Consider the following 17,481-nt stretch of genomic DNA (forward strand, 5'->3'; position numbering starts at 1 on the left):
CCGACCTTTACAACTGGAAGAATAACAACCCCCCTTTCTCCAAAGATCCCTCCATGTTAACCTCTTTGATTGAGTCCATCCTAGTTACTCACCAACCCACTTGGGACGACTGCCAGCAACTGCTACAAGCGCTGCTGACCACTGAAGAGAGGCAAAAGGTCTTCCTGGAAGCTCGAAAAAACGTCCTAGGCGAAAATGGCCATCCCACGCAACTGCCTAACGAGATTAATTCCGCCTTCCCTCTGGAACGTCCCGACTGGGATTTCTCTACAGCTGAAGGTAGGAACCACCTACGTCTCTATCGCCAGTTGCTCATAGCGGGTCTCCATGGGGCCGCAAGGCGCCCCACCAATTTGGCCCAGGTAAAACAGGTTATTCAGGGTCCTGAGGAGTCCCCTTCCGCATTCCTGGAGCGGCTTAAAGAAGCCTATCGCATATATACTCCTTACGATCCTGAAGACCCAGGGTGTAACCTCTCTATGTCCTTTATTTGGCAATCTGCACCAGACATTAGAAAAAAACTTGAGAGGCTAGACAACCTCAAAGAAAGTTCCTTACAAGACTTAGTAAAAGAGGCAGAACGCATTTTCAATAAGAGGGAGACTCGAGAAGAGAGAGATGAAAGACTAAAAAGAGAGGCAGAAGAGAGAGACGAGAGGCTTAGAAAAGAAGCAGAAAAGAGAGAAAATGCGAGAGATCGCAAGAGAAATAAAGAATTCAGCAAATTGCTAGCCACCGTAGTATCAGAGCAGCGACAGGATAAGTTAGGGGGAGACAAGAAGGGGCCCCGAGTGGAAAAAGACCAATGTGCCTACTGTAAAGAAAAGGGTCACTGGGTCAAGGACTGCCCAAGGCGACCAAAGGGGGCCCGCCGACCAAAGCCCCAGACGTCCCTCTTGACCCTAGAAGATTAGGAAAGTCAGGGCCAGGAGCCCCCCCCCTGAGCCTAGGATAACCCTTGACGTTGGGGGGCAACCTGTCACCTTCCTGGTGGACACCGGCGCACAACACTCCGTGTTGACTCATCCGACGGGACCTCTGAGCAACAAGTCGGCCTGGGTCCAAGGAGCCACAGGGGGCAAGCGGTATCGGTGGACCACGGACCGGAAGGTACATCTGGCTACCGGAGAGGTAACTCATTCCTTTTTGCACGTACCTGACTGTCCTTACCCCCTGTTGGGCCGAGACCTCCTTACAAAACTAAGGGCACAAGTACATTTTAAAGAGACAGGGGCCCATGTTACCGGGCCCCAAGGACAACCCCTTCATGTCCTGACCCTAAAGTTAGAAGATGAATACAAACTTTACGAGGAAGCAGGACCCGACAAGACCAAAAACCTTGCTGCCATCACCCCCTGGCTGCAAAAATTTCCACTAGCTTGGGCCGAGACCGGGGGAATGGGGCTAGCCGTCCGACAGTCACCACTAATAATACCCCTAAAGGCCACAGCCTCCCCTGTGTCGATTAGACAATACCCCATGTCCCAAGAAGCGTACCAAGGAATTAGGCCGCACATTAAGAGACTTTTGGATCAGGGGATTCTGATCTCCTGCCAGTCGCCATGGAACACCCCTCTCCTCCCTGTAAAAAAGCCGGGGTCAGGAGACTACAGGCCAGTCCAGGACTTGAGGGAAGTCAACAAGAGGGTGGAAAACATTCACCCCACAGTCCCTAACCCATACAATCTACTAAGTGGGTTGCCACCGTCACATACCTGGTATACGGTGCTAGATCTCAAAGATGCCTTCTTTTGCCTAAGACTGCACCCAAATAGCCAACTCCTCTTTGCCTTCGAATGGAGAGACCCCGAGCAGGGGATATCCGGCCAGTTGACATGGACCCGACTCCCACAAGGGTTCAAAAACAGCCCAACTCTCTTTGACGAGGCCCTGCATCGGGACCTGGCTGACTTCAGAGTCCAACATCCAGCTCTCATCCTACTACAGTACGTAGATGATCTTCTGTTAGCGGCAAAGACGGAGAAAAGCTGCAAAGAAGGTACGTCTGCCCTCCTTGAAACCCTGGGGACTCTAGGATATCGGGCTTCGGCGAAAAAGGCCCAAATCTGTCAACAACAGGTCACCTATCTGGGATACCAGATCAAAGAGGGACAGAGGTGGCTGACAGAAGCTCGTAAACAAACCATTATGAACATCCCTGCCCCCAAAAGCCCCCGCCAATTGCGGGAATTCCTGGGGGCTGCAGGGTTCTGTCGCCTCTGGATACCAGGCTTTGCCGAGATGGTCGCACCTCTGTACCCTCTCACAAAACAAGGAGCCTTCTTTGACTGGCGGGAGGAACATTCCGTGGCCTTCAAAAATGTCAAGAGAGCCCTATTGACTTCCCCGGCTCTCGGGCTCCCAGACCTGACCAAGCCCTTTGGACTGTTTGCAGATGAGAGACAAGGCTACGCAAAAGGGGTCCTAGTCCAGGATATAGGACCCTGGAAACGCCCTGTAGCCTACCTCTCGAAAAAGCTAGACCCCGTGGCTTCAGGCTGGCCACCCTGTTTGCGCATGGAGGCAGCTATTGCGGTCCTCATCAAGGACGCCCACAAGTTGACCATGGGGCAGCCCTTAACCATCTTTGCCCCACACGCGGTTGAAGCCCTTATCAGGCAGCCACCAGACCGTTGGCTGTCCAACTCCCGAATGACCCACTACCAGGCTATGCTTCTGGACACGGACCGAGTTCACTTTGGTCCCGTCGTGGCACTCAACCCTGCCACCCTGCTCCCACTCCCGGAAGAACCAGAGCTGCACGACTGTCACCAGATCCTCGCGGAAACCCACGGAACCAGGCCAGACCTGTCAGATCGACCACTCCCAGACGCAGATATCACCTGGTACACTGATGGCAGTAGCTTCATGGACAATGGGGAAAGAAGAGCAGGAGCGGCCGTGACTACAGAAACAGAGGTAATCTGGGCAGAGGCTCTACCGCCAGGAACCTCCGCCCAAAGGGCCGAGCTTATCGCCCTGACCAAGGCTCTCCAGATGGCAGCAGGTAAGAGGCTTAACGTATATACGGATAGCCGGTATGCGTTCGCCACAGCCCATATCCACGGAGAAATCTATCGGCGAAGAGGGCTCCTGACCTCTGAGGGAAAAGAGATTAAAAATAAGGCTGAAATCCTGGCTCTGCTAAAAGCCCTGTTCCTTCCCCAAAAACTCAGTATCATCCATTGCCCGGGACACCAGAAGGGAGACAATCCTGAGGCACGCGGTAACAGAATGGCTGACCAGGCCGCCCGAGAGGCAGCCTCATGTAAATCACCGAGAGCCTCGCAAACCCTTCCCCTGACCTCAAAAACTGCTGGTACTGCTCCCGTGCGCTGCCCCTTCCAGTATACTAAGGAGGATACGGACTTACTGAGAAAAATGGGGGCTTCCTATGAACCAACACAAGGGTACTGGATTTATAAAGAAAAACCTGTAATGCCAAAAAAACAGACTTTAGAATTATTAAATCGTTTGCATGGACTGACCCACCTCAGCCCCCGAAAAACAAAGACCCTCCTGAATAGAGAAGAAAACACCCACTATTTGTTAGGAAGAGACAATCTCCTACAACAAATAGCAGACAACTGCAGGGCTTGCGCTCAGGTCAATGCTGGGAGAGTCCAATATGGAGCCGGGGCCCGGGCGCGAGGACACCGACCGGGTACTCATTGGGAAATTGATTTCACAGAGATAAAACCAGGACTATATGGTTACAAATATCTCTTAGTATTCGTGGACACTTTCTCCGGTTGGGTAGAGGCCTTCCCTACGAAGCAAGAAACAGCCAAGACAGTCACCAAAAAATTGCTGGAAGAGATCTTCCCCAGGTACGGGATGCCCCAAACGCTGGGGACGGACAATGGGCCGGCCTTCGTCTCCCAGGTAAGTCAGCTGGTGGCTAAGCTACTGGGGATCAATTGGAAATTACATTGTGCTTATAGACCCCAGAGTTCAGGACAGGTAGAACGGATGAACAGAACCATCAAGGAGACTTTGTCCAAATTAACGCTTGCAACTGGCTCTAGAGACTGGGTGTTCCTACTGCCTCTGGCCCTATATCGGGCCAGAAACACCCCAGGGCCCCATGGTCTGACACCGTTCGAAATATTATACGGGGCTCCGCCACCAGCCGCCACCCTCCTTGACCCCCACATTGCAAACCACGCTAACAACCCTTCCTTAAAAGTTCATTTACAGGCACTCCAGATCGTGCAGAGAGAGGTTTGGAAACCGTTGGCCGCAGCTTACCAGGAACAGCTAAAAAAGCCAGTAGTTCCACACCCATTCCAGATCGGAGATTCCGTCTGGGTCCGCAGACATCAGACCACAAACCTAGAACCCCGGTGGAAAGGACCGTATACAGTCCTTTTAACCACGCCAACAGCCCTGAAAGTGGACGGCATCGCTGCTTGGATTCACTCCTCACACGTTAAGCGCGCCCCGCCATCGAGCTTCGCCGACACCAGCCAAGACAGCCCGGACGGACCGCCCCGATGGAGGCTTCAACGCTCTCAAAATCCACTCAAGATAAGACTTTCAAAGATTATATAACTACTATCCTTATAATCTTGAGTTCCCTGTCACCTGTATCCCCTGCTAACCCCCATACCCCAAAACAAATGACCTGGAAACTTCTAGATGGGCTAACTGGCGAGGTACTCAACTCAACCACCGAGATTCACCCCCCCAACACTTGGTGGCCAGATCTGTATTTCAACTTCAAAGACATTGTACAGATAGACGGGACTGGGGGACTTCTGCAGGCCGACGGGTTTTGGGCATGCCCAGGGTACCTGAAAAACTGGAAAACTTGCGGGGGCATGCAACATTATTGGTGTAGTTCTTGGTCCTGCGTGACCTCTAATGATGGCAACCGTAAGTGGGACGTTGGAAGCAGGGATGGAATTACCTTTTCGTTTGCACTAAAGGCCCCCGACGAGGGTGCATATTCCCCAGGCCCAGACGGAAAAGATAGGTATGCCCAAGTTAAGATAACGTTCAACCAAGAAACAGCAAAAAAACTCCATTGGGCTTCGGGGCTCAGCTGGGGAATTCAGACCAATGCAGGGCCCACCTGGTGGGGCCCCTTCTACGGGGGTATCATAACCATCCTCCAAACCATAGAAACATCAGGCCCCACTGCTGCTGTCGGACCCAACCCCGTCCTGACAGCTCCAAAACCCCAAGTCCCTAAAAATAGCTCAGGAATCAAAAGTAACACCCCCTCACCTAGTCAGTTGACACCTCTGTCAGGACCATCAGAGACCCCTACACCAGAAACTAGGGTTCGATTATTCAACCTGGTACAGGGAGCCTACCTCGCCCTTAACGCCTCTGACCCTGACAGGACCCAAGAGTGCTGGCTATGCTTAGTGTCTAGCCCCCCTTATTACGAGGGTATAGCAGTCGGGGGCAACTACTCCAATCATACCCAGGTCTCCGGCCGGTGTGCTTCTGGCACTCAGCACAAACTAACCTTGTCCCAAGTATCTGGGAAAGGACTTTGCCTCGGGACTGTTCCTGAAACCCACCAGGCCCTATGTAACCTCACCAAAAAGGTAACCAGAGGCACCTACTACCTAGAAGCCCCTAATGGGACCTATTGGGCTTGCAGCACCGGGCTAACCCCATGTGTCTCTGCCGCAGTGCTTAACAGAACCACTGACTACTGTGTCTTGGTCGAGTTATGGCCTAGAATAACTTACCATAGTTCGGAGTATGTCTATAACTATTTTGAAAAAAGGTTTCGGCATAAGAGAGAGCCTGTTTCCATCACCCTGGCCGTGCTGCTCGGAGTGGGAGGAATAGCGGCAGGATTAGGCACGGGGACGGCAGCACTCATAGAAACTAGTCAGTTCGGACGGCTCCAGGCCGCCATGCACACGGACATCAGAGCATTAGAAGAATCTGTAAGCGCTCTAGAAAAGTCACTTACCTCCCTCTCCGAAGTAGTTTTGCAAAACAGGAGAGGGTTAGATATCCTATTTTTGCAGGAAGGAGGGCTTTGTGCAGCCCTAAAGGAAGAATGCTGCTTCTATGCGGACCATACCGGGCTAGTGAGAGACAATATGGCTAAGCTAAGAGAAAGGCTCAAACAGAGACAAAAATTATTCGAGACTGAACAGGGATGGTTTGAAAGCTGGTTCAATCGCTCTCCCTGGCTCACGACCCTACTCTCCTCCATCATGGGCCCTCTAATCATTATCCTGCTCATACTATTATTTGGCCCATGCATTTTCAACCGACTAATGCAGTTCATTAGAGACAGACTGTCAGTCGTGCAAGCCTTGGTCCTAACTCAGCAATATCACCAAGTAAGACAAGGTGATTATGAATAGAGATGGCTTAAAACCCTCGAATGGAAGATTCCATTCTTATTTACAAGAGAAATGGGGGAATGAGAAATCCATAATTTGACTATCTTGGGCCAGGTCTCAAAAAGCCCCTAGAGGGAGGAGGGGATTGCGACACACAAACTTGAGTCACAGACTCCTCCCTAAGAAGATCCCGCCGGCGCCAAGAATTAAGAAACTCCTCCCAAGAAAAGTCCCGCCGGCGCCAAAAGTCGAGCCAATCAGTAAAAGAGGGAAACCCCCCCCCCCTAAAAACCGCGCGCGTATAAGCTGGCCAATGAACTTCCGTGCATGTATAAACTGGCCAATGAGCTTCTGCCAGCTTGATCTTTTGAACAGAAATAGGTGCTTATGTATCCTGGAACCTGTCCCCGCCATTTGGTTTTCTTTTAAACCAACCAATGAAAACCCTGTAACCAAGCTTCTCGCTTCTGTACCCGCGCTTTCTGCATCCCGACCCCATAAAAACCCCCTGCTCCAGCCGTTGGGCGCGCAAGTCCACAGAGAGACTTTGTCGCCCCAGGTACCTGTGTATCTGAATAAACCTCTTGCTGTTTGCATCCGAACGTGAATGGTCTCGCTGTTCCCTGGGAAGGGTCTCCCTTGTGGGAAAGATACTCCACGGAGGTCTTTCAAGGGTGAGTGTGTTAGTTGCACAGTTGTGTCTGACTCTCTGATCCCATGGACTGTAGCCCACCAGGCTGGCATGATAAATTGAAGTTGATAGCAATGGAGAAAATAGAGCTTATGCCGTAAGTCATCAGGTATCACAAGGTGAGCTGCAACTCTCTTGTCAGTAAGGTTATCAGACTTGGCTTCCCAAGGAGAAGGAACCACCTTCTTTTTATCTTTATCTCCTTCAGCACTTAGCACTGGTCTTTGTACATAACCAATCAATAGGTATTTGCTGAATTAATTGTTAAGTTTCAGTATACCTTTCAACCACCCCAACACACAGAAACCCTGCCTTTTAGGCTTTTAATATAAAGAAACTTTTCCATTCATATTTTATAAACAGCCAACACTAATATGGATTGGGCTCCCAGGTGGCACTAGCAGTGAAGAATCCACCCGCCCGTGCAGCAGATGTAAGAGATGTGGGTTCGATCCCTGGGTTGGGAAGATCCCCTAGAGAAGGGCATGGCAACCCACTCCAGTATTCTTCCCTGGAGAATCCCATGAACGGAGGAGCCTGGCAGGCTCTGGTCCACAGGGTCACAAAGAGTCGGACACGACTGAAGCGACTTAGCACTCACACAATGTTAACATAGTGTTGTGAAAATAACACATCCAGTCCGCTTTCCTCTGGGGTGTACCATCTTGTCTCTGTGGGGTCTCAGAGAGGGTGCAGATGCTCTCAGTGGGAAGAGCAGGGAGACATCCATCCCCAAACAGTCATTTCCTTAAGGGGCTGGGGGTTGATCTGAAGCTAGAAAGTAGCTGGGAGATTTCTGGGGACTAGAGGAACAGTTGACCCTTGGAGGTATAGAAGACATGTGTGCCTTCATCCTGGGCTGACTTAACATAAGGACCTCAGAGGTCAAAGAATCTGCATCCATGAAAGACTCTGAGAGAGCCTTGACAAAGAGGGAAACAGCTGGGATGAAGGCCAGCAGGAGTCAGGGTGGTACCCCGCAACCAGCCTGCAGAGATGAAGCCCTCACTGCGGACACAGGAGTTCATAGCCCTTAGATGGTCTGTGGAAGAGAAGCCCAGAGCAGAAGAACTCAAGACACCTGGTCCCGCACGGTCCTTTCCTGAGGACACAGCAGTAAGAGAGGCGGGTCAGAGGTGGGCGCAGTGGTCCCGAGTCCCGTAGCAGGAATCAGAGCCATCCTGATTGGACCTCTCTGTGAAAGGGATGGTCCAATAAAGCTTGGGACACACCTGTGTTTTCCTGAACCTCTGAAAAGGTTCATTCTCTTTTCCTTATTACCAATACAGAGATGGGAAAGTTCTCCTTTACGTTGCCAGTTTTGGCACTGAGGATAGACTCAGGAAGAAATTATTTCTTTTACATGTTTGTTTCCTTTTTCTCTTCCAGCACTCTTGGTTCCATAATGGCCATTCAACCCCAGATGATCACCGCATTGTGCAGAGTGAGTGGTTTATCTCCCTGCAGGCACTGGCTTTCTCTCTCTCTTTCCTCCTCTCTTCCCCGCTCCCTCCACCTCTTCCGCTCTGGCTCTCTCCTCTCTCTAAGAAGAAAATTTTGCCTATAAGCTTTGTGACTTGGCAAACCTAGATGCATATAAAAAAGCAGAGATATCACTTTGCCAATAAAGGTCTGTATAGTCAAAGCTATGGTCTTTCCAATAGTCATGTACCGATATGAGAGATGGACCATAAAGAAAGCTGAGCACTGAAGAAGTGATGATTTTGAACCATGGTGTTGGAGAAGACTCTTGAGAGTCCTTTGGACTGCAAGGAGATCAAACCAGTCAATTCTAAAGGAAATCAACCCTGAATATTCATTGGAAGGACTGAAGATGAAGCTCCAACACTTTGGCCACCTGATGTGAAGAGCCAACTCATTGGAAAAGACCCTGATGCTGGGAAAGACTGGAGGCAGAAGAAGGGGGTGGCAGAAGATGAGATGGTTAAGTAGCATCACTGACTCAGTGGACGAATCTGAGTAAATCTCGGGACACAGAGGACACAGGAGCCTGGCATGCGACCGCTAAGAGGCCGCAAAGAGTTGAATGTGACGGAGCAACTGAACAGCAGCAGACGACAGCACGGCCTGTGCACGACGGCTCTTCCGACCCTCTGGGTCCACATCAAGGATGAACGCTCGCCCTTCCCCTTGACCTACAGGGTGCACGAAGGAAAGGTGGGGCTGTTCTGAGCAACTCCCATCAACAGGCTGCTGAGGAAGCGGGGGCCGTGAGTCAGAAGCCCTGGGACCTCCTCTGCACCTCACCTCCCTTCTCATCAGCACCCTCTTTTGTTGTCACTGAAACACTCGCCTCTGTCCTTCAGCACTCCCAAACCTCTCATTCTCCCCTGAGGTCAGCAATATATTTAAAGCGTGTGCTTTCACCTTGTTCCCATCAGTGAGATTTCACTTAAAGGAAGACACTCAGAATGGGAATTCCATGCACTTTTCTTCTGGGAAACCAGCTGCTGCATATTCCAGGTCCAAACCCCTTGCCTCACATTTCTGGTAAAATTCAAAAGTTTACGATTTTACTAAAACAGAGTCACATCTTAGGCAACGAAGCACATCTCTTCTTCATTAAAGAGAGGGCTTGGGGTCTGTTCTTCTCTTGTTTGTTGGCTTAGAGCTTCCACACTTTTTTTAAAATAGCAAATTCTTTAAAGCGGGATAGATACCGAAACCAGGCAGGCAGGGTCTCAATGAATTCAAACAGCTCAACAGTGTCCCCTGGTGGCCATGAGCACAGATCCAGGGTGCGTAAGCTACCAGGCTGTTTGATGTATAAAACAAGGTATAAATGAGGCTCATCAAGATGAAACTCTCTCTCCCAAATCAAAACATATGAAATGCTAATGTGAATCAGCAATGCAAAACATCCAGACAGGAGAAGGACCAAAGAGTAGGAGACTGAATAGCTATTCATCTTGATAAATCACCCTGGGAAGAAATATGCCCAAATTGAACATTTCCTTCCAACTCACCAGCTGGTGAATTCTTTTTTGGTCTAAAGCTTTCATTAACTAACCAGGCATTTTCTCAATGCCAATACCACCCGCTGGCCATTTTGAGATTTTAGTCTTCACATGCGTTCATTACAAAAATATTTCTTTGCTGTGCTATCATTGTCCTTACGTGGGCTAGCACGATCCTTATGTGTTGGGGATTCAAGGCAGAATACACAGACAAAAGTCTCTGCCATCAGAATGCTCCTATTTTAGTGGGGGAAAAGAAAACAAACAAGTGAAATTCAAAATACCAGTTCTGAAATGAGTTCTGGGAAGAAATTCAAACAGAGGAAATGGATAGAGGGTGATGGGGAGGTGATTTTTGAAAGGATGGATTTGTGCAGAAACCTGAGTGATAGGGCTTCCCTGGTTTCTCAGGTGTAAGGAATCTGCCTGCAATGCAGGAGATGCGCGTTTGATCCCTCGGCCAGAAAGATCCTCTGGAGAAGGAAATGGCCACCAGCTCCAGTATTCTAGCCTGGGACATCCCACGGTCAGGAGCCTGGCAGCCTGCAGTCCACGGGGTCGCAAAAGAGTCGAACATGACCTGGCAACTACACAACAATGACAGCTCAGGATGAGCAAGCACCAGACGGAAAGACCGGATGCACAAACAAGTCTGACCTGTTTGGGAAATAGCAAGGAAGGTAGGGAGGCAGCTGATGCTTAGTGAGAAAGAGAGAGGGCCGAGGGAGATGAGGTCAGCGAGGCAGGCAAGGGCCAGACTACACGTTCCACGGTCAGGCACGTGGATGCGCTTCCAACGCTAACGCAAACTCATCCGACAGTTTTGAGCTGGGGATGACATGTTCTTATGTGAATGTTTTTCTTTTTTTTATTAATTTTTTATTGGAATATAGTCAATTTACAATGTTGTGTTGGTTTCAGGTGTACAGCAAAGTGAATAAGCTTTACATGTACATATATCCACTCTTTTTTTTAGATTCTTTTTCCATACAGGTTATTACAGAGTATTGAGTAGGGTTCTTTGTTCTATACAATAGGTCCTTATTTGTTATCTATTTTATATATAGTTGTGAAACTGTCTAACTCTTTGCCACCCCAAGGACTATACAGTCCATGGAATTCTCCAGGCCAGAATACTGGAGTGGGTAGCTTTTCCCTTCTCCTGGGGATCTTCCCAACCCAGGGATCAAACCCAGGTCTTCTGCATTGCAGGCAGATTCTTTACCAGCTGAGCCACAAGGGAAGCCCAAGAATACTGGAGTGGGTAGCCTATCCCTTCTTCAGCAGATTTTTCCAACCCAGAGATCAAGCTGGGGTCTCCTGAATTGCAGGCAGATTCTTTACCAACTGAGCTATCAGGGAAGCCCTATGTATGGTTGTGTGTATATGTCAATCCCAATTTCCCAATTTACCTGCCCATCCTTTCCCCCAAGTAACTATAAGTTTGTTTTTTATATCTGTGACTCCATTTCTGTTTTGTAAATAAATTCATTTGTACCATTTTTTAGATTCCACATAAAACATTACATATTTGTTTTTCTCTGTCTGATTTACTTCACTCAGTATGATACTTTGAATGATATTCTTAAATGTTTTTTTATTTCAATTTTTAAATTTTTTAAATCTTTTGGCTGCACTGTGCAACACGTGGGGTTTTAGCTCCCAGGGATCAAACCCACATCCCCTACATTGGAAGCATGAAGTCTTAACCACTGGGCTGCCCAGGAAATCCCTTGAGTGATCTCTTTAAAACTCTGGTGAAGATGAAGACAGCAGCGGGCAACTGTGAAAGCAGGCAGAAGATTTAGAAGCTATTGCAGCAGTCCAAGCAAGAAGCTGCTGGCTTGGATTAAGTTGCTAGTCGTAAAGGCAAAGGAGGTAGAAGTGGTTGGATTCATAATGTTTATTTCAGGAACAAGCCAGCTTGTCAAGGACTAGAAACTGGTGGGAGAAGCAGAATCAATTACAATTACTTTATGGCTTGAGCGATCAGCGAAGAGGAATGCCAATAACTGAGGCAGAGAAGCCTGGGTGGAAAATGGATTTGTGGGGAGAAGACAGAGATCAGAAATCAAAGTTCTATGGTCTTGCTTATTAAATGTTCAAATAGGATATTGGCGACAGGTAGATATGGAGCTCAGAGGAGAGAATGTGACTAGGACACATACTTGGGGATTGTCGAAATACAGGTATTGTTTGTAGCCGTGAGACAGGTAGAGATCACCGAGGCAGAAAGGGCAGATAATGAAGTAAAAGGAGGATGAGAAGGCAGAGGGCGGGGCCACGTTAAAGTAGACGGAACTGGTGAAAAGGACTGGGAAAGAGCAGCCAGCAAGGCAGCAGGATCCAAAAGCCAAGAGAAAAGGTGCTTCAAGGAGGGAATGCCAAATGCTGTAGAGAAAATCAGATACGAATAAAACTGGCTGGAGGATTTTGCAAGATAGAGACACTCCCAGTAAAGCATTGAGAACAAATGCCTCTGGACTGGAAACAGTTAAAGATAGAAGGGAGGTAAGGGTGTGGCACCTCCACAGCATTCTTCCAAGGAGTTTCTTTGTAAACAGGGGCTGTGAAAAGACGGAGCAGCTGCAGGGAATATTGGATCCAAAGAAGGATGTTTATCTTTGTTTTCATTTAAAAAGGAGATATGACAACCTCCCAGTGCAGTGGCGGGACTCATTCTTTACTGGGGGAACAGATGAGGCCAGAAGGGATGGCGGGATTAAGGGAAGAGTGGGGCAAGAGAGTTGGGACCAAGAGAGAAGATAAAATATAGGTTCTGCCTTCAGGCAGCCCTGGGAAATTTGGGAGTAGAAAGTCCTCACCTGATTACTTCTAATTTATCAGGGAAATAAGACACAAGAAACTGATACTCTGTTAATTAGCTCAGAGTATGTGTGTTGGGGGGCTGGAGGACTCCATCACAGACTTGAGGAGAGATGAGAAAATGGGTGGAAAGTGATTTTCTAGGGCACTAGAGTGGCACTGCCAGTCATTCTCCCCCGGAAGGTAACCTACTCTTAAGGTACATGTAACAGAATGACAAATATGTTACTGAGAAACAGTCAGAGGACAAATTCTTCTTAAGGATGAAATAGTTCAAATATCCAGAAGGAATGTAACCAACACTCATGGACACACTACCCAGATTTATTCAATGCTGCTATTTTGTTTCAGATATCTTTTTAAGAAATAAAACATTACAGTTTCAGGGAAGTCCCTCGAGAACCTCTCTCCAATCTCCTATCCTTCTTCCTCTTTCTCTTAAAGTTCATCATATAATGATAAAAAGTAATAGTGTGGCTCTTTGTTTGTGCCTATACGGCTCTGTGGCAATTTCGTTTGTCCAAATGCTGTTATTCAAGATTTACCTGCTATCTGGGTTGTCAGGGAGATGACCACAGGAAGTTTAGAAGACAAAGCCTGGATGCTGACACTGTAGTTGGTACCTGGACTCAGGTCCAAACACGTCTCAGGAGTCTGACTGCTGGCAGTGATATTAAAGATCATTTCCTGGGCAAATCCTTTCTGATACCATCTCTGGCCCCAAATGTGGACCTGGAACACAGAAAAGTTCACCAGGTAAACTGCTAGCTTGAAAGGTGGAACGCCTGGATACTTACTTTTTCTCATGAGCACTCTTGCTCTCCATTCTAAAGTTCCTCTAAAAAGTGAAATACATTATGTGGTATCCTGGATGGGAGGAGGGTTTGGGAGAGGATGGATATATGTATATGAATGGCTGAGTCCCTTCACTGTTCACCTGAAACTACCAGAACATTATCAGTCGGCTATATCCCAACACAAAATAAAAAGTTTAAAGTTTGAGAAAACAAATATGAAATACAGGTAGAGCTGTAATACTGTAAATATTTGGCAAGTCCATAATTACAATATCATCAGTAAGTATTTTTTTAAATCAAAATGCACAACCTGAAACTGACAAGATTCACCTTTTTGTTCCCACACACATAATGGCACATGCTCAGTGAGAAAGCCTATTGGCAAAACTGCAGAAGCAAGGCCAGAGAACAATTTCTTAGGAAAAAAAAAAAATCAGAATCTGAACTGAGGCTTCTCCAGAGCAAGGTGTGCATTAGGAGACTCCCCGCTGGTCTGGTAAGAGCTGGGAAGGGTTTTTCTCCTCTGCTCACCACCTTCTGACATTCCCAGCATCTGGACCAATAGATCCACTTTTCTTCCTACTTAATTTCTTCTTGGAGAAGAAAATGGCAACCCACTCCAGTACTCTTGCCTGGAAAATCCCACGGATAGAGAAGCCTGGAAGGCTGCAGTCCATGGGGTCGCAAAGAGTCGGACACGACTGGGCGACTTTCCTTCCTTTCCTTTCCTAATTTCTTCTAGCAGCAGCTCATCCCATGGCGTTTACCTTTGTTACAAACATATTTAGCTTTAAAAGCTCCCCTTGACTCTCTAGGCAACACATTCAGACCCTTATCAGAGGCACTGAGCAAAGACACACCCATGAAAAGTCACTGGCTTCCATGGATACTGTCTGAAGCTCGGCTCTGTATCAGACTCCGTTACACAGAGAAACTCTCATGGCTTTCTCATCAATCCCCAAAGTCTCTGACTTCAAATATGCAGCAGAAATGCCCACTTTCTTGCTGCTTCTTTTTTTTTTAGAATTGCTTTATTTTTTAAATTTTTATTGGAGTATAGTTAATTTACAATGTTGTGTTAGTTTCAGATGCACAGCGAAGTGAATAAGTTATACATATACATACATTCACTTTTTTAAGATTCTTTTTCATACAGCTCATTAGAGAGTATTGAGTAGAGTTCCCTGTGCTATATCCCAGGCTCTAACTAGTTATCTATTTTATATATGGTAGTATGTATATGCCAGTCCCTGGTGGCTCAGGGAGACCCGGGTTCGATCCCCGGGTCGGGAAGATCCCCTGGAGAAGGAAACGGTAACCCACTCCAGTATTCTTGCCTGGAGAATCCCATGGACGGAGAAGCCTGGTAGGCTACAGTCCACGGGGTCGCAAAGAGTCGGACACGACTGAGCGACAGAACGGAACAGAACAGGCCTCCCAGGTGGCACTAGAGGTAAAGAACCTGCCTGCCAATGCAGGAGACATAAGAGATGTGGGTACAATCCCTGGGTCGGGAAGACCCCCTGGAGGAGGGCATGGCAACCCACTCCAGTATTCTTGCTTGGAGAATACTGGAAGGAATGACTTGCTTCTTTGTTACAAGTACCTCCCATGGACAGAGGAGCCTGGTGGGCTACGGTCCATAGGGTCCCACAGAGTCAGACGCGACTGCAGTGACTTAGCATGCACGCACGCATGTCAGTCCCAATCTCCCAGCTTATCCCTCCCTCTCTTATCCCCTCCCTTTAGTTCATTTGTACCCTTTTCCAAACTGGAGGACAATTGCTTTACAGTGTCGTGTTGGTTTCCGCCATACAAGAGCGTGAATCAGCCGTAGTATGCACACGTCCCCTCCCTCCTGAAGCTGCCTCCCACCACGCCACGCCACCCTACCCCTCTAGGTTGTCACAGAGCCCTGGGATGAGGCTTCCTTATTATACGGCAACTTATGGTAATGTATATATTTCAGTGCTACTCTCTTAATTCAGTCCACCCTCTCCTTCCCTGCTATCTCCACAAGTCTGTTCTCTATGTCTGATAGGCATTAGTGTCTGCAAATATGCATTAGTACCTTTTCTTTTATCCCACATATAAATGATCTCATATGATATTTGTCTTTCTCTGTCTGACTTATTCATTCAGTATGACAATCTCTGGATCCATCCATGTTGCTGCAAAGAGCATTATTTTGTTTTTTTAATGGCTGAGTAATAGTCCTTTGTATATATGTACCACATCTTTACCTATTCCTCTGTTGATGGACACTTAGGTTTGCTTCCAAGCCCTGGCTACTGTAAATGGTGCTACAATGAACACCGGGGTGCATGTATTTTTTTGAATTATGGTTTTCTCCGGGTATTTGCTCAGCAGTGGGATTCCTGGCTCATATGGTTCTTGCTTCTTTTTGCAGTTGTCATTATAAATCTTTCATTTATTATAGAAGCTATCTAAGTAAGTTTTTTTTTTTTGGGGTTTGTTGATATTTTTGGAACCTCCCACACAAGACACCTAAAAAAGAATAAGTTTCAGTAACTTACTAAATACATCTCCTCTATATCAGCTGTCTTCATACTTCTCCATCTCAAGCAGGTTTCATTAAATATTGAAATGTTACTGATGGTTTGTTTTACTGCAAGAGGAAAAGAATGAGAAATCAACTTACATCTTATGCCAAAATACTACTTTCTAATTGAACAATCTTCCAAAGATATGCATTTACAAGAAGATGACTTCTGCACTATTTCAATTTAGAAACTAGTGGTAGCAGTCTAAGAAACTCCACTTTTTCATTTCTGTAAACTCAGTCCTGATGAAAGAGTCACAATCAAAAGATACCCAATCAGATGATCCTTCTTAAAAATTATTTGTCTATTCACTGCAAATTCCCTTGGTTTCCTAAGCTAAAATTCATTGTCCTTGCCTTGGACAAACTTCATTTAGACAAAAAAGCACCAGTTTGAAATTCTGAGCTGAGAGCAACATTTCCGCAGAGAACTGAGAATTGCTCCCTGAGAAAATAAAAAAGGCCACCTCAAACAGTCAGGCTTTTCATGATGGAAAATGGGGAATTAATGGTCCCTCTTGGTTTGGACTTCCTCGTCTTTTATTACCAAAGAATCATTTGATGGTCTCTGCTCAATGTCATGGCAATCAATCCAAAAGATAGTTCAGATCTGGTACCGTAAAATATAGAAGCACATTCTTCAAGCTTTTAAAATAAAGACTGTGAAAGTGTTAATCGATCAGTCGTGTCCAGTTCTCTATGATTCCATGGACTGTAGCCCACCAGGCTCCTCTGTTCATGGGATTCTCCAGGCAAGAATACTGGAGTGGGTAGCCATTCCCTTCTCCAGGGGATCTTCCCAACCCAGGGATCAGGCCTGGGTCTCCTGCACTGCAGGCAGACTCTACTGCCTGAGCCACCAGGGAAGCCCCAAATAAAGACTAGTTATTCAAAACTCTGCTATCAGAGGTTACTTCCTTCAAAGAGGATTCCTGTCCCTAAACTGAAAATAATATATCAGACTTGCTAAGAAGTTTCATAGGAACACTGTGATGATTAATAAGTGATAAAGACAACTCCCAAAGCACCTGAAAGAAAGAAAATCTCATGAGAGCCAACCCTATTGTGTAAGCCCCTCGACCAACAGGTTCCTTTGAAAGAAGCCAAGCCGATGGGACATGACCCCTTTTTATGGATTGGGCAGCTTTGCCCGAAGAAAACCTGTTCCACAGGTCACAAGTTTTACTTCAGATGTTGTAAGACGGAGTAGGGAAGAAAGTATAGGTGATTCAGGATAAGGCAATCTCGCTACTAGGTATAGAAGATGGTTTTAGAGATAAATAGGAGTGGTTCAAGGAAGCTCACA

General features: G+C 47.2%; 1 protein-coding gene across 3 annotated transcripts in view; it reads right to left on the reverse strand.

Annotated features, from left to right (window-relative positions):
* SUSD1 (sushi domain containing 1) overlaps positions 1 to 17,481 on the reverse strand; it is a 209,146-nt gene that overhangs the window by 91,550 nt on the left and 100,115 nt on the right. For 2 of the 3 annotated variants that reach the window (XM_088838275.1, XM_055427584.2), the window contains exons 11-12: positions 16,150 to 16,241; positions 13,361 to 13,547 (exon numbers count right to left, since the gene is read on the reverse strand). The exons of the other annotated variant lie outside the window; for it this stretch is intronic. In XM_088838275.1, the coding sequence (XP_088694401.1) occupies positions 13,361 to 13,547; positions 16,150 to 16,241 (279 nt within the window). The remainder of the gene's footprint in view (positions 1 to 13,360; positions 13,548 to 16,149; positions 16,242 to 17,481) is intronic. 3 annotated transcript variants of the gene reach the window in all.

This window comes from Moschus berezovskii, chromosome 7 (genome assembly GCF_049115385.1).
Source record: "Moschus berezovskii isolate FMDL1 chromosome 7, NW_MosBer_1.0, whole genome shotgun sequence".
In the NCBI taxonomy this organism is placed as follows: Eukaryota; Metazoa; Chordata; class Mammalia; order Artiodactyla; family Moschidae; genus Moschus; species Moschus berezovskii.